This window comes from Eumetopias jubatus, unplaced genomic scaffold (assembly GCF_037043125.1).
Source record: "Eumetopias jubatus isolate StellerSeaLion01/CBP00866 unplaced genomic scaffold, mEumJub1_p1.0 scaffold_2, whole genome shotgun sequence".
Taxonomy (NCBI): Eukaryota; Metazoa; Chordata; class Mammalia; order Carnivora; family Otariidae; genus Eumetopias; species Eumetopias jubatus.
The window spans coordinates 158,557,345-158,580,906 of NW_028274808.1; the positions used below are offsets into that span (position 1 = coordinate 158,557,345).

General features: G+C 37.9%; 1 protein-coding gene across 1 annotated transcript; it reads right to left on the bottom strand.

Moving 5' to 3' along the window:
- Positions 1 to 730: 730 nt before the first annotated feature.
- Positions 731 to 16,046, bottom strand: EXOC1L (exocyst complex component 1 like). The gene is made up of 3 exons (XM_028100585.1): positions 15,926 to 16,046; positions 7,151 to 7,281; positions 731 to 997 (listed from the first exon to the last, which is right to left on the bottom strand). The coding sequence occupies exons 1-3, from the start codon at positions 16,044 to 16,046 to the stop codon at positions 731 to 733; spliced, it is 519 nt and encodes a 172-aa protein (XP_027956386.1).
- Between the last annotated feature and the right edge of the window lie 7,516 nt (positions 16,047 to 23,562).

The following is a 23,562-nucleotide window of genomic DNA, read 5'->3' on the forward strand; positions in this document are numbered from 1 at the left end:
AGGGGCTTCATTCCTTTGCTTGGGGATATCCAGCTGTTGCAGCACCATTTGGTGAAGAGATTATTCTTTCCTCTTTGAATGTATTTGGCACCCTTGTCAAAAACCTGCTGATCATAGATGTTTGGATTTATTTCTGAACTCTCAATTCTATCCCACCGGTCTATATGGCTATCCTTATGCCAGTACCACACTGTTTTGATTACTGTAGTTTTGTAGTAAGTTTTGAAATTGGGAGATGTGAGTCCTTCAGCTTTGGACTTCTGTTTCAAGATTGTTTGGCTATTCAGGCCCCTTTGCAAATCCATATGATTTTGAGGATCGACTTTTCCATTTCTGCTAAAAATGTTGTTGAAATTTTAATAGAGATTGCATTGAATCTGTAGATTGCTTTGGGTAGTACAGACATCTTGACAAAATTAATTCTTATCCATGAACATGGTTGTCTTTCCATTTACTTAGGCCTTTCAAGATACTTCTTGATACTTTTTAGTAGAATACAAATGAGGCAAAACCATCCAGGTCCTTCAAAGTTACCAAGCAGTGCACAAGCAAAAGTCCCAAATGTTGAATGATTGCATTAGAACACATTTCACGGCAAATCACAAAGCATCACTTCATTTTCATATAAATCATAGTCACTGATGAAGGGGAAAGACAAAATCATGATTATCGGTATTTACCTAGGGAACCATCTTCATAGAACACTGGTGGAGGAACATGGTATACATCCTCAGAGTGGCAGAGGACACAGGGATAAGCACACTAGATTGAAAGCATAAAAGCATATTCTCATAAGAACCAAGCAATCCTTGTTGTTGGAGGACCAAATGGAATCATCATTAATGTAAGTAGAATCAAAGTTCACAATCCGTAAGTCCTTTTTAAGGTATGCATGATTCAGCTTATTTACAGTTCGAGCAAAGGCATATTTAGAAGCACAACTGTATGCTTCCAAACTGTACACTTTCTTGAAATGCAGATCAAAAAATGGATTGTCCTAGAAGAAAAAGAGAGACATGATTTTGCTTGTAGCCAGGAAAGTAGCTAGATTTCCTGGGGATTCTCTCATAGTCTCTTACATATGCTTATTGATTGTAAAGTATCAGTATCAAACATATTTCTAAAACCTACAAATGAGCTTTCCAAAGCTATCTGCTTTAAATATATTGCTTCTAAAGAGAACAATAATACAGAAGATTATTTTGGAAGCCTCTGTGGTTTTTCAATTATTCAAACAAAACATGTCTCAGGATGCACAGTTATCAAGTTTTCCCACAGTAGTGAGTTTGAGAGGATAAGTTGGGGTGGAAAAAGAGAAATAAACCCCTGTTCTGGAGGGGAGAAAAGATTTCTCCTTTTCTTTATTAGGAGGTTGGTCCCTTGTGCTACTCCAATGGTAGAAGGGGGAAATACAAGATGGCGAGATTAGCATTTAGCATGCTACAAATCACCAGCTTGCTGACTTTGAAGTTAATAGCAAGGAATTACCTTTGAAGTTAACAGCTGGGATCATTAAATCATTTGACTGAAATTGTCAAATTACTTAAGACTGCCTCTATTGATTGCTCTAGGCTGTTGCTATATTTCTAGCAGAGGTGTTTTGAGGAAAAGTGGACATCAAACCTCATCTAGGTCCTATATGTTAAAATAATAATAATTGCTGTTACTAGGAGCAGTAACAACAATGCTTTGCATTTATAAAATGCTTTTCAGTTCACAAAATGCTTCCACATTCATTAACTGTCTAACCCCTAAGTCTTTTTGAGGGCAGAGGTTTTGAATTATTTATCTCTGTGTTCCCAGTGCTTATCCCTTGCAACTACTAAGTTCTCAACAAATGTGTGTTGACTGATCAGAAGTAGTCCTATAAAAAGAGAGGTGGAGGTAAACGTTGCTCTAAATGACAAGGAGGTGGAGAGAGACCAAACCAGACTATTAATAATTTGTTACCAGGTAGTGTGTAAACATTATAAAGAAACAGCTATACATTTGCAATTTCTCTTTTAAATAGGAAAATTCTTGCAGGATGCAGGAAAAAGAACATGAGTTTTGAAGTTAGATAACCATTTTGAATCTCTGATGTAACCATGGGCAAGGTACTTATCTGATCTGACCTTCACTCTTCTCCTCATTTTAGATATGGTTGCTATGAAATTTACATGAGATTCATTTAAAAAACTGCAAGGGTAGAGTTTAATGAATAATAGCTCTTTTTCCCAAATCTGCCCCCAAAGATTGTGATCTTGGTGTGAATACTGCCTTGCTTCATGCCAGTAAATTAAAAAAAACCAACAACAATGCTTTCAAACAAGAATGTACAAAAGTGATGTGATTTATTTTATTTATTTTTATTTTATTTTATTATGTTATGTTAATCACCATACATTACATCATTAGTTTTTGATGTAGTGTTCCATGATTCAAAAGTGATGTGATTTTAAATGCAGTGTTCCCTTGAGCCACACCTTGCAAAATTTTTGCTGGCTGTCATAATTGCAGCTTGAAAGACACTTCTGTAGGAAATCTCTCACACCCTTCTATCACCATATGCTAATCATGCTCTTTATATAGTTTTCTCACTAAAACATTGGCTCCTTATCCTGTAGATAATATCCGTTATGCCTTTGAGATACTCACAGAGGATTACTTTTCTACTTTAGCCTAATAATTGAAGCCTGAGCAGGCATGCACATAGAATACAAGTGCCTCCTTCCTCTTCTTTCTCTCCCTCTCCCTTCTCTCGTTCTTTCTTTCCAGAGAATCCTAGAGCTAGAAGGGGGTCTCACGGATCACTCAGTGACCTCTTGTTTATGTCTGGGATAATAGTTTCCAGAAAGGTAGAGCCCTGGTCACACACGTAGTTGTTGGCAGAGCCAGGATAAGAACAAAGATCTCAATCAACCCAGCCTAATGTTTTGCTACACCGTCTGCCCTCCTGATATACAAACCACATCACTCTCCAAAACCCCAGTCCTTTTGATTTCTGCTTTATAGATTGACTTCAATTTCAATTCCATTCCATTTTAAAGTTGACAACTCTCTGGCTCAGAATTGTTCTTTTTAAAACCATATTGTTTTTATTGAGAAAAATATAATAGATGCTGACTTCTGAGGATTCAATTCCAAGAGAGAGGAGACATAGAAACTCCCAGAACAACTGGGATATTTTCGTTTCATCCACAGGAAATAAATCTTTAAAAAGAACTGCTCTTTGGATATTATAGGTTTTTTTTTTCTGGCAGTTTAGTATTTTTGGGTCCTAAAGTGATGAGAAAATTAGAAATACTCAATTTCTCTTTTGTATCTAGATCACTATAAAAGATGATGCTCTTCAACAGGAAAGGGAAGAAGCAACAAGGTTGGGGTGGAATTAAGGCCATGAAAGTGAGGAGAAAATAGAGCATGGTGAGCTGCTTCAGGGGAATCTAAGCTGACAGGCTTGCTGAATACAGCCCCAGCCACTGACCAAGCTTGTGGGAAATCATTATGGACATCAGTAATATTTGAGAACCTGAGAGAAAAATAAGAAAAGAAAAATGGGCCAAAAAAGAGGCAGACATGGTTAATTCCTGAAACTAGATTAGTGAACTTGACACTGATTTTTTTAAAAATATTTCTTTTATTTATTAAATAGCACAGTAAGATTCTTTTTTCTTTTTAGAGAGAGAGAGTGGAGAGAGTGAAAGAGAGTGCACAAGTGGGGGGTGGAGAGGGGCAGAGGGAGAGGGAGAGAATCTTAAGCAGGTCCACACTCAGTGCAGAGCCTGACACAGGGCTCGATCTCACACCCCGAGATCATGACCTGAGCTGAAATCAAGAGTCAGAGGCTTAACCGACTGAGCCACCCAGGAGCACCTTGAGATTGATTTCTGATAAAATTCAATGCAGTATAGAAATTTTGACAATTACATAGAAGTATAAGGAAGAAATAATAGTTTAAAAATATGTAATCCTATCACACAGAGATAATTGTTGTTAAAATACTGCTTTCTTTCATACATAGATGTACATGCATAAATATGTATACCTATATGTATTTTTTGTATTTGAATTTAAGGTTCAGATTTCAGTTTTCAATAATATGAAATATTCTAAGTATGCAAAATGAGATAACAGTAGAAAAATTTTGTATTTGGCTGACTTTTAAAAAACTTGTTAAGTAGTGAACAATTGAGTTCTGAGTCATTCTTGTGGAAACATGATTTTTAATGACATGTAACATTCCACCGTATTGATATGCAATAATAACTATTTCCTAAGTGTTGAACTTTTAGGTTGAATATATTATCAGAAAAATGCTATGTGAGTACTCAGGGAAAAAAAGCAATGAAATCCAGCATGCTTTCACCAAGAAGTCATGCCAAACGTACCAAATTTTTAAAATAGGATTGATTCCTAGGTAATGTCAAGATAATAGCAGATAGCATATATTGATTTCAGTAAAGATCATAAGGGCAAAATGCAGGTATTCAGACTAGGTAATTAAGTAAATAAGTAAGTCAGGTAGGATTAAGTGCTTACGTCTGTCTATTCCACCACCGTATCTTAAGAGCCTAGTAGAACCTGGTATACCACAAATTCTGAATGAATGAATGAATATATGAATTTGTAGAGATGTTAAGCAAGCAGTACAAAGAAGGCAAATTAATAGGTTTCTGGGCAAAGTCTAGTTCCACTACTGAATAGCTTTCTAACCTTGGGGAAGTCAATTAATCTCTTTGAGTTTCGTTTTCCTCATTTGTGAATTGGAAGTAATAACAGAATCTAATTCTATAAGGTTTGTGATGATTATGTGAAATATATATGAAAAGAGCTTCATGTGGTTCCTGGCGTCTGATAAGAGTTTACTGAGTGTGAGATGGTAGCAGGGATCGGTATTACAAGTGGTGGTAATAGTAACCAATCAATTACCTAGAGGTTACCCAGATGGCGCTTAGCTCTGCTTGCTTCATCATTTTTATTATTGACTTGAATCAAGTCCTATATGTTGTGCTCATTAAATCTGCATCATAACACAATGAATATTAAAAAATCAAGTATTAAATGATTTGATAGGGATGCCTGGGTGGCTTAGTCATTAAGCGTCTGCCTTCGGCTCAGGCCATGATCCCAAGGACCCGCATCAGGCTCCCTGCTCCACGGGAAGCCTGCTTCTCCCCATCCCACTCCCCCTGCTTGTGTTCCATCTCTCGCTGTGTCTCTCTCTGTCAAATAAATAAATAAAATCTTTAAAAAAAAGATTTGATAGGTGGGAATAATAGGCTAAACTAAGAATATGGTATTCACTAAGATTAAGAACAAATGCATCGACATGGATGGGAACTGGAGGGGATTATGCTAAGTGAAATAAGTCAAACAGAGAAAGACAATTATCATATGGTTTCACTCGTATGTGGAACATAAGGAATAGAGCAGAGGACCACAGAGGAAGGGAGGGAAAACTGAATGAGAAGACATCAGAGGGAGACAAACATGAGAGACTTTGGACTCCGGGAACCAAACTGAGGGTTACAGAAGGGAGGGGGTGGGGATGGGGTAACCGGGTGATGGACATTAAGGAGGGCATGTGTGGTGATGAGCACTGGATGTTATCTGCAACTAATGAATCGTTGAACACTACATCGAAAACTAATGATGCACTATATGTTGGCTAATCGAACATAATAATAAAAAAAGAATAAATAAGCTTAAATTCTAATTGATCCAACAAAAACACAAATACTTATTGAATGCTTAATATCTATAAGGCAGAAGGCTACCATAAAAGATCAAAAGTCATGGTCTCAGTTTTTTAAGAGGTTTCCATCCAGAGGAGAGAGAGAGTAAGCCAACAATTGCAGTTTCTGGAATTATGTCTGTAACTTACATCCACAATGCAATGGGGGTTTCGGGAAAGGGAAACATGAGTAAGACTTTACCCAATAGGGAATCTGGGAGGGGGGTGAGAGATGGAGGTGACTGGGCATTTTAAACCTCAAGAGTCAGTAGTTCAGCACTGTGGATGTATACTGTTTAAGGGGGAATGACCAGAAATAAAGGAGCCAGATCACCAAGAGCCCTAATTTAAATTTTATGCTATGTAAGTAGAGGCTATGGCAGATCAGGTTAAATGGTAATTCAGGGACAAAAGACCTGAGGTTTCAGGTAAGTGTTTAATGGCAATAAAGAATTCAGATCAAAGGAAATACAAACTAGTCACACTAATTCTAAATTATTGTATTTAATTCTGGAAAAGCTGGAGCATTCCAGGGGAGAGAAAACAGGGTAGTAAGGGTGTTGAAGCAATGTCATGGGAAAGAAATCACAACAATGCTACTGTCTCTTAACATTTGTATTGTCCCAACACATTATCTTATTTGATCTTCATGTGAAAGTTATTTAAAGAATGAAATGGTTACATTTAACCTAGAAAAGAGAGAACTTGAGGGAACATTATAATCATCTTCAAATATTGGAAAGGCTGCTATGTGAAAGGATTGGAGTTTTTCTAAGTTGCTCCAAATGGCAAAACCAGGACTGATGGGTGGATGTTAGAGTGAAGCAGATTTTTGGTTAAACATAGCAGGAAATTTAAAAATAAAGTATGGCAATTCAGAAATTGAATGGACTTCCTCACATGACAATGAGTTCCCCATGAGTGGACAAGTTCAAGGGAAGACTGAGAAAACCACTTGTCAAGAGGTTATGTGGAGAGATTGGCATATACACCCTCTCCCCACCTTTCAACTCTAAGGTTGTAGGATTTCCAAGAGTTATTGGTTTTTCTGGAGGATAAAGTGGCTAACTAACAGTAGTTTCAAGAAGATGAGGAAGGAATCCCCCAAATTTAATGGAGGAACTTGGGGTGGGGAGAGGGCGGTGGTGGAAGCATCATATAAAGTTTTAGGATTGACTGGCAGATTGTGTTTAACCTGTTAAGAATCCCTTGGGAAAGATGCTTTTAAATTTAATGGACAAAAATTCAAACTCCAACTCAGAAAAACGGACAAAAAACCCCGTGGATTAACCCAGCAGGAAAACCCATAGCACTTAAGAACAATATGTCATCTTAACACTTAGTATATGCCAAGAATAATATGAAGTAGGATATTGAACACAAAGATTTCTAGCATATTGATCCCAAATCTCCCTTGCAAAACATAACACTTACGGTATCTGCTTCTTTTCCATCAATCATCTGCAGATCGTTCAAAGACCACTTTTTGGTCACTTCGTATTTTTCATCTAAACCTATTCTGTAGTGTTTCACCATGATTATTTTTACTTCTTCATTTTTGGTCACTGGAGGGCAGAAAAACATTTAGTTTTCATAAACTCTTAGAAGGTAATAATTATTCATCAAGTTATACTTTTTATACTTTTCGGTATTTATGTATCTCCTTTTCATAGAACGAATTTGAGCCTTCATTGTATCTGTACCTCAATGATGAACCCTGATATATCTGAACCTTCATGACAATGCCCCCTAATTTTCTCCATACGTTAACTACTTTTTGCTACAACAGTGGTTACATACTGCCCTGGTAATGTCTGTCGGATGGTGCACTGAGCTATGGGCTTTCAGCTATGAGCTTTGTGGTGGAGAATGGGGTTCGACTCATGGCAGGAAATAAGAGGCTTAGCGTTGGCATGTAGTCAGTGCCAAAGTATTTACCAGAACAAATTGGAATTTTAATTTATGACAATATAGAAAGTGAGGTCAGGAAAGCAAACGGTTCTGCTCACACAGCAACACAGTGTTGAAGAGTGACCGTATGAATACTACTCTGCATGCTTTCTTTTAAAGTCGCCGTGAGATTTTTGATGTAGAAGTGCTTGCATCGCAGCTACTGTTGACTTGTTTGGTATTGTTTGAGATTTTTAAACTTCTTGAGCATGTTTCCAAATTTTAGCATTCAAAATGTGCCATCAAGACAAAAAGCTTTAGTACTATACCTTGAAAGGCATGGGAAAAATCATTGCTTATTTGATGTGAACAAAATGAGGGAAATAATTTCCTGGACTTAAAATCTTTGGTCTCATATGAACACAACAGAGGAATCAACATTTGATATTGGAGCTCTTGGATTGAAAATTATTAATGAATTAATAAAGGTATATTTACTGAATATCTGCTATTTACCTGATGGAGCTATTACAGATGCCAGAGGGGATACAAGTATGAGACATAGTCCATGCCCTCTAGAATCTATGGTTTTGTTGCTAACACACATGAGTCACACAAAATATATAGTGATGGTACATAATGGTATATAGGTGTATTATACAATGGTATGTAGGTATATCCTAAAGAGGTTGCAGTAGGAATTTAATTTCTGAAAGCTTCTTTCAAGATGGATGATGTCACTTAGAGAGTTGCAAACTGGTTCTGTCCTCTAAGAGTGAAACTGGAATTTGTCTTTGAGGAACTTTCTTTTGGTTCTGGAAAGTGCCCTTTGGCATGTCCTCTCGGTTAAGAAGATATAAAGCAATGCATTAAGATATAATCATAATGCTAGATAAGCAATGTACAGCAGATTATATGTTCAACAGGATTTCTGAGGATGGAGAGGATTGGAATAGTTAAGGAAGGAATTATGGGAGAAATAGAATTTGAGATAGATATATAATAGTCCTGTTTGGGAAGGCAGGGATGATACTGAAAGCATCTCTAGGTGAAGGACAGCATGAGGAAATGGATGACAATAGAAGCTGAACTTCACCAATAGAATTAGAACAAGTGGGCTGTGTAGATTGGTTGGTGATAGGATACGGTGGGCAATAGGATTAACTAGGTTGAGAAGATTGTGAAAATGTTTTGAAAACCTCTGGATTTGAAAAGGGACAGAGACCACTGAGGACCTGTGATACCCGAATCCTCCCTCTGGTGAAAGGGATGGGATTCTGGCCTGGGCAGTGAGGGCTCCAGAATTGGGGCTGGTGAAGGGAGTAACTACCCTCCGAAGGTACAAGTGAGACTGAAATTAAGGCAACCAGTCGAACTTGAGAGTTGCTCAGTGACTTCAATCCTCTCTAGAGGAGGGAGTCTGAGCAGGTTCACAAATCTAAGAGGAGGGCTCTCTGTCAGGTGTTCAGTGAAAGCTCATAGAATTATACATATTCAATAAGTCTCTTTCCTCCTTGAACTGGAGGCTAGTACAGTGGTGCCCTGTTAAAGGAGTATTTTTCTGGGAACAGTGATGCACAAGATACATTGGAGAAGAAAAGAAAGAAAGACTGGAGATCCCTGGAAAAGGCAGTGAGGCTTAGTGGGCTCTGGCTTTAGACAGTTTGGATTCAAATCATGATACCACTTCTTACAGTGTGGTCTGAGTAAACTACTTCATGTCCAGAGAGATTAAATCTCCATTTGCTCAAGTTGTAAAGTGCACATCAGAGTTGTACAAATTCATAGGGTGTAAAGATTAAAGATAAAATATATAGATGAGGTAGGATAGTGGTAAAGGGTAAAGTAGTTTATTTTGTTTGTTTTAAGAGGCTGTTGTTGTAATCTAGGCACAGGATGTGGGCAATGGAACAGATGTGGCAAATCTAAGTAGGATTTCAAACGAGGCATTGACAACACTGGATGGAAACCCAAACAGGAAAGTCGGGATGGTGAGCTGGTTGGGCAGAATAAGAGTTTAGTTTTTGACATTTAGACAAGGTGTCCATAAAGAAAAGAAGGAGACGGAAGCTTATAGTTTAGGAGTGGAAATATGGGCTTGGGATTTTTCTGTGTGGACAGGTTTCCAAGACCAGGTTTATAGGGAAAAGAGCAGAGGAAAGAGGTGAGACAGAGCAGAGAAGATAAAGGTGCCAACAGAGAAGTCTGAGAAGGTGCTGCAGGAAGAGATAAGCCCAACAAGACGATGCTATGGAAATCAAGAGGACGGAGGATTTTAAAAAATTGGAGACCATCCCGTGAAGTCACTTTGTTGGGTAAAGCAGGTTCAGACCTGGCACTGAATCTGACTTGGGGAATATCATTGATTTCTCTGCAGAGGACAGTTTCTCTGGAATGGTGAGGGCAGAAGACAACTTGCAGAGGACTCCTCCACGCACTAGCTAATACTGAGTGCATAGTGTGCTCCAGTTCCCGAGTTAGGTAGGATTAGAAAAAGAAACAGGAGGAGATCAAAGGCTATGATTTAGATCGCACATTCCACGAGTTTGGAAGAGGAGGGATCGTGTATTCTGGGGGATGAAGGGAGTGATTGAAGAGCATGTCCTTGAGAAGACCCAGAACAAAAGATCTTTACTCAGTATCAACAAACTGGCTCAGAGTCTGTGAGCCTCCAAAAATTGGTGGGTTTTTGCCTATGTATACTTCTCCATTTCTACTGGTCTAGATGTTAGCTTTGGGAAGAGGAAAGGATTAGAATGGAAGCCATTAGGATGCCGTGTTGACATGGAGGCCGAGTTGATTCTGTCAGACTTAATAAGGACAAGATCTTGGAGGCAGTTCCTTCCATCAGGAGGCAGCTGTGTCTGTTCAAAGGCTCTACCTCAGAACCAAAGAACAATGTTCTTGTTCTGGCTCGCTGTCTCACTCACTACTTAGGGTGTGGGAGAGGATGGATATGGGGAGAAATAACTGGATACTATATGAAAATGTAATCTGAAGCAAATTCCACTGCCTCATCTCCATGTTATGATAGTTAGCTGATTGCTTATAGGCCCACCGATTCATTTCATTAATTTGATAAATATTTGAGTTCCCCTTTTGTACAAAGCCCTATGCTAGGCATGAAAACAATGAATTCCCATAAGGCACCATTCCTGCTCTCCCTGAGATTATGGGGAGTAGGGGATCAGAAAGAACACACATGATCACAGTGCCGGGAATGAGGGAGGCACAGACAGAGTAATATAGGAAAATGGAGAAGGTGGGGTCAGGGAGAGCTTCTTGAAGAGGGTAATCTGAGTTGTAAAGGGCAGTGAGAGTTAGCAGAATAAAGAAAGGAGAAGAAGGAGTTCTGGAACAGCGTGTGTACAAAAGCATGAAGTACTTGACCCTTTTGAGTCATGATAGGTATTAGGTATTATTAGCATGAAATGTGAGGGTGGATAGGTGGTAGGAACCAGGTAAGGCAGGAGGTAGTTCCTGATGGGTCTAGAATGCTAGGCTAAGGAGTTCAAATGCGATCCTAAAAGCTATGTGTGTGTAGAGGGGTCCCTTGGGAGGAGGGTTGTCGCTGAAGAATTTTAACTAATAGGCTGAGCTTTAAATTCTAGAAAGTTTTCTTGAGCAGTTCTATAAAGGATGGAAGGAGATGTTAAGAAGGTAGGACCTACCAGTTATCAAGTTTTCTTACATTAATGGCTACTGTCCCATGAACACCAAACTAAGGAAACAAGCACACTTTAAAAGCCAACCTTTTGATACAATGATGCAGCACAGAGACAGTGCAGACTCTAATTTGGCAGAAGGAGCCTCCTCTGGAGTCAAGGAGGCTCCAAGAATTGTCTTTAGCCAAGAGTCAAAGAAGTCTACTCACGCTGGAGTGGACCCAATCCCTAATTTCCACGCTTGCCCTCTGCTGCCAGCTGAAATTAAATGGCCATATCCACATTAATGCAGCAGCGAAGTGGAAACTTATCACACTGTCTTAAAACAGAACTGTGTTTATATAGTCAAAGTGTTAGAGAGTTGGTTTCAGTAACATCAGAGGCGCCGTAATATAATGCTGATTCAGTGAATAATATCTATAGACTCAGGGAATTTCAAAGTAACCTGCTCCAGTATTAATGGTTTCGTTAGCATTTTCAGAATTACAATCTTAACTTCACACCAACCATTTATTTTCACTTTGAATTTCAAAAGAAACACTCATTAATAACTGCCTCTGTTATCATGGTAAAATAGTCACTATAATTCATAAGACTAAATGGAAAAAAGATTGGCTAATTGAACCAATATAATTTTGCAGAGTAGAGGAAAAACAATAGCTCACAAATAAGCTACACAGAAATGCTTTAAATAAACAAATGACTGCTATCTTACAATCCTAGTATTACATAATTGTTTTCATCATTGAAATGAAATAATATGAAAAAATCACCATAAGATATCAAAGATAGGAAGCCTCAGTGAAAATGTTTCAATGTATCGGTGATGTCTTGGGGTCATTGAGAATGCTGGTATTGATTTCATTAAAAAAACAATTTTCAAATCATATTTTTTTCTAGAAATATTTTTATAAAATCAATTTTGGGGCTATACTGAGCACCATAGATTGAATGTTTGTGTTCCCCCCCAAAAATTCATTTTTGAAATCCTAACCCCCATGGTGATGGTATTAGGAGGTGGGGACCCTGGGAGGTGATGTGGCATTAGTCCCCTTATGTAACGACTCCAGAGAAATCCCTTGCCCTTTCCACCATGTAAGGTTACAGGAAGATGGTGGTCTCTGAGGAAGTGGTCCTCACCAGACACTGAATCTACTGGTGCCATGATCTGGGACTTCCCAGTTTCCAAAACTGTGAGAAATAAATATTTGTTGTTTATAAGGCACCCAGTCTCTAATATTTTGTTTCTTTTTCTTGTTAATTTATTCTTATTCTTATTTAACTCTTATTATTACTAATCTTACTGTAAATGGTTTGACAAAATGGTTAGATTCCCTGGTTCACAGAGAAGTTCTGTTCTGACATTAAAATGTAATATGTATGGATAATTTATACACACAGTTTTCATAATTCTAGACAATTCCTTTTATTTTAAAATTAATATTTATGATGAAGAATGTTTTTCTAAATATGAGAATACTCTGTATCTGAATATGCATACAATTTATATTTGTAAAATATATAATATCTCAATTTTCATTATATATTAAATATAATATATATCTAGTGTCTATTTTATTTTTATTATAAATATTTAAGGTCTATACGATTTATACAAAAATATTTCAGCATATTTTCACAGTAAATATATTTTTCTATACATTTAAAAAATATAACCCTATCTTTTATTTTATTTCTTTGGAACATAATTTATCATGTTTGTTTTTTTTTTTCCTAGTTAGGATTTAATAGGAGAGCACTATGTGCATATGTAGGTGTTATTATTTCCATTTCAGAGATGCCAACACTGAGGCCAGAGAGGTTAATTATCTTGCCCCAAATTTCACAGCCGGCAGGTGGACAAAGTAGAGTCACGTTTTATACCAGACCTGATTGCGAGCATCCCAGGGTCCATTCTTCCATGCCCTGCTACTTTCCATTCAATTACGGCGAATGCTGGATATACTGTTTCAAGTCCTTCAGAATTTCTTTAATTCATTTGCACTCATCATTGCACAGTGACTTATCCCTTTCTAGTGCCTGCATAAAATAGGGCTCCTCTATCCTCTATAAGAAGATGCTGCTTTTAACTGACAGAGATAATGATGTTCTAGGCTAGGGGAAGCTAATCCCAAGGAGAAATGACCATGCAAACTCTGACTTGGGAGGAGACTGAGGTGGCAGGAAATCCTCAATGTAAATCCTAGCAAAATACAGAGAGGGAGATTGGGTTTATGACATCTGATTTTTGACATCAATCAGGTAAAATATTAAGATAACAGTAAATCAGAATCATCTGGTTGTGAGACCCCTACAAAAGACAGATTCTGATCAGATAAGTAGAAAATTTAACTTATCTGAACATATCTTCTTTAGTTTGAAAAGTGCCTGATGGAATTCAGCTAGTCTAGCCTTTCAATTCTTACAAATTTAGAACTGCTAGATTATAGGATATAAAGAGAAAATTATAATCATGAGTCTCTATTCTGTGAAGGTGGCCAACATTCAAAATTTAGAGTTACCTGCCTCAATAATTGTGATATGACCTGTTTGATTCATATCAATAGAAATCTTCTGAGTAAAGCACAATCATCAAAGATTAAAGATTATCAATCATCACACTGACTTTATTTTAAATTACCACTCTGCCTAAATGTATTTGAAAGGGTCATAAAGAGATGTTACATTTAGGGAAAGTGCTCTCCAACTGATGGATGTGATATAGAGAAGAGTTATGAAAAATTAGGAATAAATATGACTTATAACGTTAACTTTTATCTGAAATAACACAATCTCGCTTTCTCTTCACATCTGAGAGGACCTTGTTTTTTTTTTTTCTTCCTTACTTCTTACAGAAGAGAATCATTGAATTTTACTAATGAAAGTGATCACCTACTCTTGTCATTTTCCAGATGAGAAAATTGAACCCTAAAGAGGCTGCCTTCACACATATTATAAATGTTAACCCCTTGACCTTCTGATCATTGTTAAAAGGATTCAGGTCATTTATGAAAAAAGACAGCAGGTAACCCCAGCCCACAGTATCTTTCTTAGATACTCAAGGACAGCAGAAAAAAAGACATTATCCATTTCCAAAAGTTTAATTCTAGGGGACCTTTTTTTTTTCATACCAGATAGGACAAGTTTAGTTATTTATGTGATTGGAGAAAGGAATTAAAATATATGTGGTAAGTTAGATATATACATTGTTTGGATTATTTTATTTTTATAAGTTTTCCTTAAAAATACTTGTATACTAATGTTACATGATGAGTAATTAACTTTATAAAGAGGATCATGATACAAATAAAATGATTAAATATTAATGTTGGAATAAACATCTTCTTTAATATATTAAGTCAAAATACTTAAACATACAGTGATTTCGCAGTTAAGATACAATACAGTTTCTAAAATTATTTCATTTGACATTTTCCCATAATTTGATTTCTTTCTTTTTCCTGGCCAATTAAGTTTTTTACCTTGCTGATATGCCAAGTCCTCATACTTTGTATTTATATACAGCAACATATGCTAGGTAAAGTGTTAGATAAATATTAGTATGCTTATTATTGAGTAAACATTGTTCTTATTAGGAATGATAGAATTTTTAAAAATTCTTAGCACTTTATTTAAGGCTGTTCTACTTCCATTATAGTACTCCAACTTGACAAGTTTAGAGATTTCTTCTGAGGCAATTATCAGGAAGAAAATTATAATAAGTTGTTTTCTGAAAATGTTGAGGTGTGTGCCTTAAAAAGAAAGTCCACAATGAACACTTAGAGTTTCTGAGCTCTTTCCTCCTAAGCCCCTGAGAAGTAGCAAAAGGCATGGATTGGGAAAAGGGAATGTTATATATTAAATTCAATAATGGCACAAACATTTCTGTCTAAATTCACAAAAATGGCAGGTTAGGCAAATCATAATTAAGCTCAAAAGCTTATTCCCATGTATGGACAATTTTTGTGAATTTTAAGAACATGAGGGAAAAAGCTGTATTTTAGTTAAGTAGTTTGTAGAGCAGCCCCTTATCCTTAAAGTTCCATCTTCATGAACTAATTTCTGTGATTAAAGTATTGTTTCTGTGAACATACTTCCTAGAAGAGAGAGAATTTTTAGAAGATCATTTCTTTTTTCAAAATAAACCACCAGGAAGCCTAAATAAGCCCTGAGAAGAAAACCTAAGGTCTTTTTTTCCTTCCTAGCATGAAAAAGGAGAATCTCCTAGTTGTCCAGACTGGTTGGAAATAGAGCTGTATAACTCAGTTCTCCAATGTATTTAAAAATATAAAGAAAGCTCTCTGTTCAATTTTTTAAAAATAAGCTCTTACACATAAAGATTGTATACCATGCAAGTGAATTAAAGAAAAGATGGGAGACAAAATAATCAAAGCAGGAAAATACATACCCGGTTTCATTCTGAACGGTCAACCAAGATATTCTTACTATGATATTATTTTTCTGTCTTCCATTTTAGCACTGAAAATAAAATCCTGTGGAATCCAAATTCCTAAACTTGGCATAGTTAAGCTCTATCACCAGAAGATACATGTGCTGTTATTATTTCGGAAAATACATACAAACATGTCCTTCCACTACCCATGCCTCTTGGAGTTATTTACATTTTGAAGTGATAACAGAAAGAACAGATTACCTGACACACAGAGGTAATACCTGTCCTGGACCGAGAACTCGATCTCAATAAACTCGTACAGATTCTGCGAGAGCGGCTTAAACAGTTTCTTCTCCAAGTCCTCCTTTACCAACGATGACATTTCCTCCAGGTCCACTTGGCCTGATGTCTTGGCTCAAGATCACCGTCGCTCTCCTTTCGCTCCCTAGATTTCTTGTTGGGGTTTGCGCCTCCCAGCCCTGGCTCTCTTTAACTTCTCATTCCCAGCCAGACCCAGGCTCCTGAGAGCCGAGAGCCGAGAACCGAGAGCTGAGAGCCGAGAGCTGTCGGTGCGCGGACAGACCCCTCACTGCGCAGCGTGCCCAGTGGCAGCTGCTGCAGCGGCCAAAATCCAGCAGCGACACTCGCCCCACCGTCACTCAGCAACCAGGCTCAAGGAGGCTGCTCTCGGGAGCTCTCCTGTGGTTTGCTGATGGGGAACACATTTCTGAACACCGGCAGCTCTACTTGTGGAGTCCCTTGGTTATTCTAGCCTAGTAGCCTTTTCCCTTTCCGTCACTCTGCAGGGGAAGACCACTGCTTCTGCTTGACTCCATTATATAAATCAGCTGTCTGGTTCTATTGATTGGGATCATCTTCCATTAAGAACTTTGCTATCATCGGCAGGAGACAAAGCATCAGTGTTAGCTCCTGACACTTCCAACAAGTCTCTTGCCCTCCTTCTTTCCCCTCCTGCAATTCATCAGACCTCTGCTTCCGTGAAAGTCAGCACCAATTCCTGGGTCCGAATTATTGTTTACATGGGCTCACTTTGATGTTGTTTATGCTCCTACTCACAAAGAAAAATGTACTAGGTATCCACTGGGGCAAAGCTTTTTATTTGTTTCTTGGGAGGGTGAATTTTCTATCCCTGGGGAGTTTATAATCTGATAGAGATGAGTACACCATAATAATTAGCATGAATGTTTAAAAGTGATAAATGGCACAGAAGAAAAGGGAACATAGAAAAGATATTTGTACCCGAAAAGTATCAGAGGAAGTGCTATAGAAGATCTATCTGGAGCTTGAAGAACGAGTGAAAAGTATCAAAGTGGAAGAGGGGAAGGAGCCTATTCCACAGACAGACTCTGTGAGCCAAAGCCCTGCATCAGAAAGCTCAGTGGGTGTTTGGGAGGACAGGAAGTATTCAGTTTTCCTGAGTGGTAGCATGTGTGAAAGTAAAAGATAAGGCTGGAAAGATGGATTGGGGCCAGATCAGGAAGGGCGTTGAATGCCAGATTAATCCTTTGGACTTTATTCTGTAGAATTAGAGAGCCAGTGAAGATTTTTGGGCATTCATTCACTCAACAAATATTTCTAAGGGCTGATTTTGTGCCAGGCTCTGTTCTAGGGATTGGGAACACGCAATGAAAAAAAAAAGGTCATTTCCTTGCTCCTGTAGAGCTTAGAGGGGTAGAGGGAAAATAAAGAAATAAACCAGTGACCATTCAGGGTGCACTCAGCTGCAAGTAACGGAACACATGACATAAAGTTGTAGGTAGGAAAGACTTCAAACAATCTCTCATTATAAAAGGTCTGCAAGTAGGCAGTTTCAAGATTAGCTCAGGGCTCATAGATGAGGGTCCCAAGTGCTTTGATTCTTCCAATCCTCAGCTGTTGGCTTTTTGTCCTTAGGCTGTTGTTGTTCAGCTCCAAGGACAGGAAGACAGGGGGTCAGAGGGTTGGTAGCTCTAGTTGATTTCACTTTATGTCAGAAGCAAACTCTTTCTCAGAAACCAGCCAGAGACTTCCCTTTATATCTTGGTGGCCAAAACTGGGTTGCAGGGCCATCCCTAGGAAACAAGTATATGTCATTTTTGGTACCTACCATGGGAAAGCGGATTTTCTAACAAGGAAGAAGAGGCTGGGAATGACTGGAAGCAGGCAATGAGTAGTGTTCCATGACTTCCATATTAGCTGCTCTAGAGAAAAATTACTAGCATGGTTGTGGCTAGGCTGAATTGTGGGGTCCTGGGTGAGACATTTGTCTTTCTGAGCCTCAGTTTCCCCATCTGAAGAATGATCTCTAGGGTCCTTTCCTACTTTAATATCTCCTATTCTGGGAGTCAAGATAAAACAATTTGGGTAGAGTACCAGAGAACTAGTACTATGCTTTTGGATATGGAAATGGAGAAGAAGGTGGGGTGCCAGGGTGCTCTGTTGATTAAGCATCCAACTCTTGGTTTTAGCTTAGGTCATGATCTCAGGGTCGTGAGATTGAGCCCCACATCAGGCTCCACGCTGGGTGTGGAGCCTGCTTAAGATTCTTTCTCTCCTTCTTCTTCTGACCCCCCACCCCTCTCTCCCCCTTCTCTAAAAAGAAATGGAGAAGAGGGCATGAATATAAGATATATTTAGATGATAAAATCAATAAGCCATGGTACCTAATTGGATATGAAAGGTGGAAGGTAGAGTCAATGTGACACAAAGACTTTCCACTTCCACGGAGGGAATGAGATAATGGACCCGTATCACAGGAGGGAGATTTTCATAGAAGATGTTATTTCCAGCTTTTACACTTGTAAAATTATTTCCTGGGTGTTTTAGTCCTCTTATGGAGAACAAAAAAACTGGTATGACAGTCAGAACTCTCATCAACAGCATTGTCATTGAAATTTAGTGGCGCCTGGGTGGCTCAGTCCTTAAGCGTCTGCCTTAGGCTCAGGTCATGGTCCCAGGGTCCTGGGATAGAGCCCCGCATTGGGCTCCTTGCTCGGCAGGAAAGCCTGCTTCTCCCTCTCCCACTCCCCCTGCTTGTGTTCCCTCTCTCGCTGTGCCTCTCTCTGTCAAATAAATAAAATCTTAAAAAAAAAAGAAATTTAATGAGATACTTATTTATGTGATTTTTTAAAATGTTTTTCTCTCCTGCTAGACTGTAAGTTTTATGAGGGCAAGAACCATGTTTTTCCTGCTCACCATATAACCAGGATATGTGATATGCAGTGTCTAGCATATCCTCAACATTCTTGCATTCATTTATTCACTCACTTTGTTTGTAAATATTTACAAAAGAACAAATAAGTGAATCAGTCTTATAATGACTTTTTCTTTCTTTGAATAGCTGATTTTGCAGCTTATATTTCCTCATAACTGTTATATATCCTTATAGATGGACTTGACAGTTATTAGTCTTACCAGTGACTTATCCTGTATCAATATCCATTTGCTCTTGTTGCCATGAATGCATGCACTTCAGTTGTGAGAGTCTCAACTGCACTTCTGAAGGGAATTACTATAATTTTGTCTGAAAGTTCTTAAGAGTGGCTATGTATTCTGGTATGGTCTTAAGTAATGTTGAAATTAGAGGTTCAGGAACTGACATAGTGACCTTTTAGTTCCAAATTGAAACGTTTGCTATCAACAAATGTGTTCAGGAATGATTTGCCAATTGGTTTGAATATTCTTATTGTATTAATTTGTCTGACAGTCCTAGGGGAAAAGTCATATTAAAGTGCTAATAAATGTCTTTTTTAAGATCCTAAATCATTCTATAAGACCAATCTATCAAAACATTATCTAAGTTATAAAGAATCAAAGGATTCAAACTTAAAAGAATTACAAATGGCAATTCATCAAAAAATGGAAACAAGGAAAATCTCTAGATACCCTAATTTCTTTATTAATTAAGAGGAATACAGTACTAAACCTTTAGAAACTAACATCAATGGAAGAGGTTATAGAAAAATAACAAATAGACCCCCAAAAGTGTTCACTAAGATATTTAAGAGAACTATAATGGGTTCCTGGCTGGCTCAGTTGGTAGAGCATGTGGCTCTTGATCTCGGGGTCATGAGTTCAAACCCCATGCTGGGCGTAGGTATTAGTTAAAATTTTCTTTAAAAAAGTTGTTTAATGGAGCTATAAAAACATTCTTTCCTCATGGCCAAAGATTATTCTAGTCTGTAAATTTATTTTCTAAAATGCTATGGAATTGTCAATGGGGATGATGATGAGGAAACCACTGGGAAAAAATGGTGTTTTTCTGGAAACCCTTATATTTAAAACTCCAACATCCCCTAAATGTATTTCCCACAGAGAAGCAACGTTTTTTAAAGATTTATTTATTTATTTTAGAGAGAAAGAGAGTGGGGTGGGGAGGGGCAGAGGGAGAGGGAGAGAGAATCCCAAGCAGACTCGATGCCAAACGTGGAGCCTGATGCAGAGCTCGATTCCATGACCCTGAGATCATGACCCAGGCTGAAATCAAGAGTCACTGAGCACCCAGGTGCCCCTAGAGAAGGAATTTTTAATACCTACTGCTTCATTATGAGGTCCAGCCAGTCTACCATCCTGGGTAAAATAATGAAGATTTTGTCTATGTAGATATAGCCCAGCTGGTGTATAGGGAGGCAAATTACTCAGAAGAAAAGGCCTCCTTGTGAGTCCTGTAAACTCACAGATTAACTTTTGTGTTAACTGAGGAACTGAAGCCTGGATTCTACATGACCCACAACTAGAAGAGTGTACTGTAATTTCTAAGTCTGTGAAAGGTCCAGATCTATTTTATTCTTACAATTTTTTTTTTAGAGACCAAAGAACTATTTTTCTTTCAATTTTCAGTTTTGGAATTTTGTTTTAATCACTTCCCCAACCTAGTCTGTAAAAATTTTACACTCTTTTGCAACCATAGAATTTATTTGCTTAAGGTATCTAGGAGTAAGTGTTCTACCTGTCCATAAGTAACAAGATAATAATGTGTACAAGTGATAATATTATTCTCCCTTTTGCACATTCACAAATTATAGGAGTGTAGGCTTGCACAGAGCTCGGGGCTAAGGTAATTGTTTCCTTGGAATTACAGAGTTGGCCTAATTGGGAGTTTGTAGACCAGAGTTCTACTCTTCTCAATGCTGCTCTGCAGGTGCATGATGAGAGGGTGGTAAACACTGTGGATATAGGCTTGGCCCCAACTCTGTGCCTTCTTTCTAGACCCACATCCTTTTGCTTAAGCAAAAGGCCATGGTTATGTATGCCCTCATATCACTAAGTCCTAGAATGGCCTCCAGGAGAGAAGAGAAAATACTGTTTATCAGCACTAATCCATTGCAATAAGCCATTGCAATATACATTGTTTAATTTAGTCTTCCAATAAAGCTAAGAGGTAGATATATGATTGTCTCCATTTTCCCTAGGAGGAAACGGTATTCTGTGGAAACACGGTAGCCCTCCTTAATGCTTGACAAGGAGGGTAATGCATCTCTGTCCCATATTTATTGCTTCTACCTTTGGTAAGAATGTCTTTAGTAATAATATGTTATTGCAACTAAACCTTTTTCATTATGAGAGTCCTGAACATGATACCTTTTTATGTTAGTTTACATGCAGATTGAAAATTGTCAGTTCTGTGTTATATTTCTTAGTCTTTTATTTGTAGGAATCAGGACAATGTTGGTATCAAAATAATCTTTTTTACACATAAAAAATTCTATTACTGTATCATATCATATTTTACTTAATCCAAGAAATATTTGTTCTTTAATCAAAGTAGTTCTTGGTAATTCTAGTCTAGAAATATTGTGTGTGTATGTCTGTGTGTGTGTGTCTGTGTATGTATGTGAGTGTGCAATGGTCTAGAATGTATGTCCTTCCCCCGCAAATTCATATGTTGAAATCCTAACGCCCAATGTGATAGAATTAGGAAGTACAGCCTTTGAGAGTTGATTAGGTCATGAGGGTAGAGTCCTCAAGAATGGATTATCTTTATAAAAGAGAGGCTAGAGAACGCCCTTGTTCCTTCCATGAGGAGGACACAGGGAAAAGAACCAGGAACCAGGCTCTCACCAGACGCCAAGTCTGCTAGTGCCTTGATCTTGGACTTCCCAAGCCTCCAGAACCGTGAGAAACAAATGTTTTGTTTTTGAGCCACCCAACCTACGGTATTCTGTTACAGTGGCCCAGATGGACTAAGATAGTATGTGTGTGTGTGTGTGTGTGTGCGCACACACACACACACATACACTTTGGTGATTTATGATAAATTCCAAATAGATGTACTTTGTCCAGTGTTTTCTCTGGTTTCCATTTTTTTTCCAGTTATGGTTGCTCCACATAGTCCCATAGCTCTGTTGTAAGAGTTATTAGAGAATACAGCCCTATCCCTGAAAGGAAAAGAAATGCAATTCCTTCTTTTGGTGCCCGCCATTCCCCGACATTCTAACACTCACTGATGAGGACTTGCTGAGATACTTGATATCTCGGACTTCAGTTTATCACTAATATTGCAGAATATGTCACAATAGGAAGGCTTCAGTGGTTCACAGTCAGTGCCAGAGTCCTCATTAAGAAAGGGTTTCTCTGACTCAGCCAGAGATGGAGTACATTTCTTGCTCGGACTGTTCTAGTGTCATTTTAAAACATTGGATTTATAAAAGCAGTTTCCTATTAAAAGGGAAAAAGAAAAAGAAATTCTAAAAGTACTCTTATAAAAAATATTCTTTTGACAAGATATATATATACAAATTTATTTTCAGGGAAGATTTCATCTTTTCATAGACTTTTACAAACATTTAAAGAAAGATTATAAAGAAAAGTTTTCTATCTTCTTTGTATGCTGCAGAATAACACCAAGAACAAGTTTTTTTTTGGCTTTATTTGGTTCCCAGGAATATATGACTTACGTTCATAAGGAGAATACCTCCATGTTGTAAGGTAGTGAAAATAATAAAATTATTTCTATAGAATGGGTGCTAATATATATGTATATATATATGTAGCAGTTGGATGTTTTTAAGCAAGTTTTTTTTTTTTTTGTATTTTGGAGAGAAGAGGATTTCCAATTAGTTAATAGAGAGAAACTCACATTAAACTCACATTACTTGGGGCACCTGGGTGGCTCAGTCGTTAAGTGTCTGCCTTCAGCTCAGTTCATGATCCCAGGGTCCTGGGATCAAGCACTGCATCCGGCTCTCTGCTCAATGGGAAGCCTGCTTCTCCCTCTCCCACTCCCCCTGCTTGTGTTCCCTCTCTCGCTGTCTCTCTCTGTCAAATAAATAAAAAAATCTTTTTAAAAAAACCTCACATTACTTTATATCCAACTAATAATAGTCAATTCATAATAAGTGCATAATAGTTGTATAGTGCTTCCTAGGTGCCAGGTGCTGTTCTAAAAACTTTATAGATGTTGGCTTTTTAAAAATCTTTCCCATAGTCCTAGGAGGTGTGCATTATTGTTATTCCAGTTTTATGTATGAGAAAACTTTCCTACCAGTGGCCAGTTACTTGCCCAGTCTCACACTGTAGTGGAGCTGGATTTGGATGCAGGCAGTCTTGCTGTATAATTTGTGCTCTGAACCACTAGACCATACCGCCTTGGTCCAACTTGACCATGAGTAGATAAACTTCGCTACGAAGTTGTAGATCTACTTCTTAGGACATTTTAATCTGTAAATAAAGGTACTATTTTCTTGTCTCACCCTGGTTTTTAACTGCCTTTTCATTTTAAGGCCTTTCAATTCAGCCTGTGTCCACAAAGATGCCAGTAGTTTGGGACTAGGAAGGATGACTCCTCTCATAGTAGGTGCTTAATAAATGTCTCTTAAATGAATTTAAATGCAGTTATCAGTCTTAGGGAAAGGCCATGGTTTCCTCTTGCCTATACCAACAACTCCAAATGGAACTGG

Coding starts and splice junctions, on each gene's coding strand:
- EXOC1L (XM_028100585.1), bottom strand. CDS start 16,046: ATGTCATCGTTGGTAAAGGAGGACTTGGAGAAGAAACTGTTTAAGCCG. Junction 7,282..15,925: donor GTATTACCTCTGTGTGTCAG/GTAATCTGTTCT, acceptor TCTGCCCTCCAG/TGACCAAAAATGAAGAAGTA. Junction 998..7,150: donor ATGGAAAAGAAGCAGATACC/GTAAGTGTTATG, acceptor TTTTTCTTCTAG/GACAATCCATTTTTTGATCT.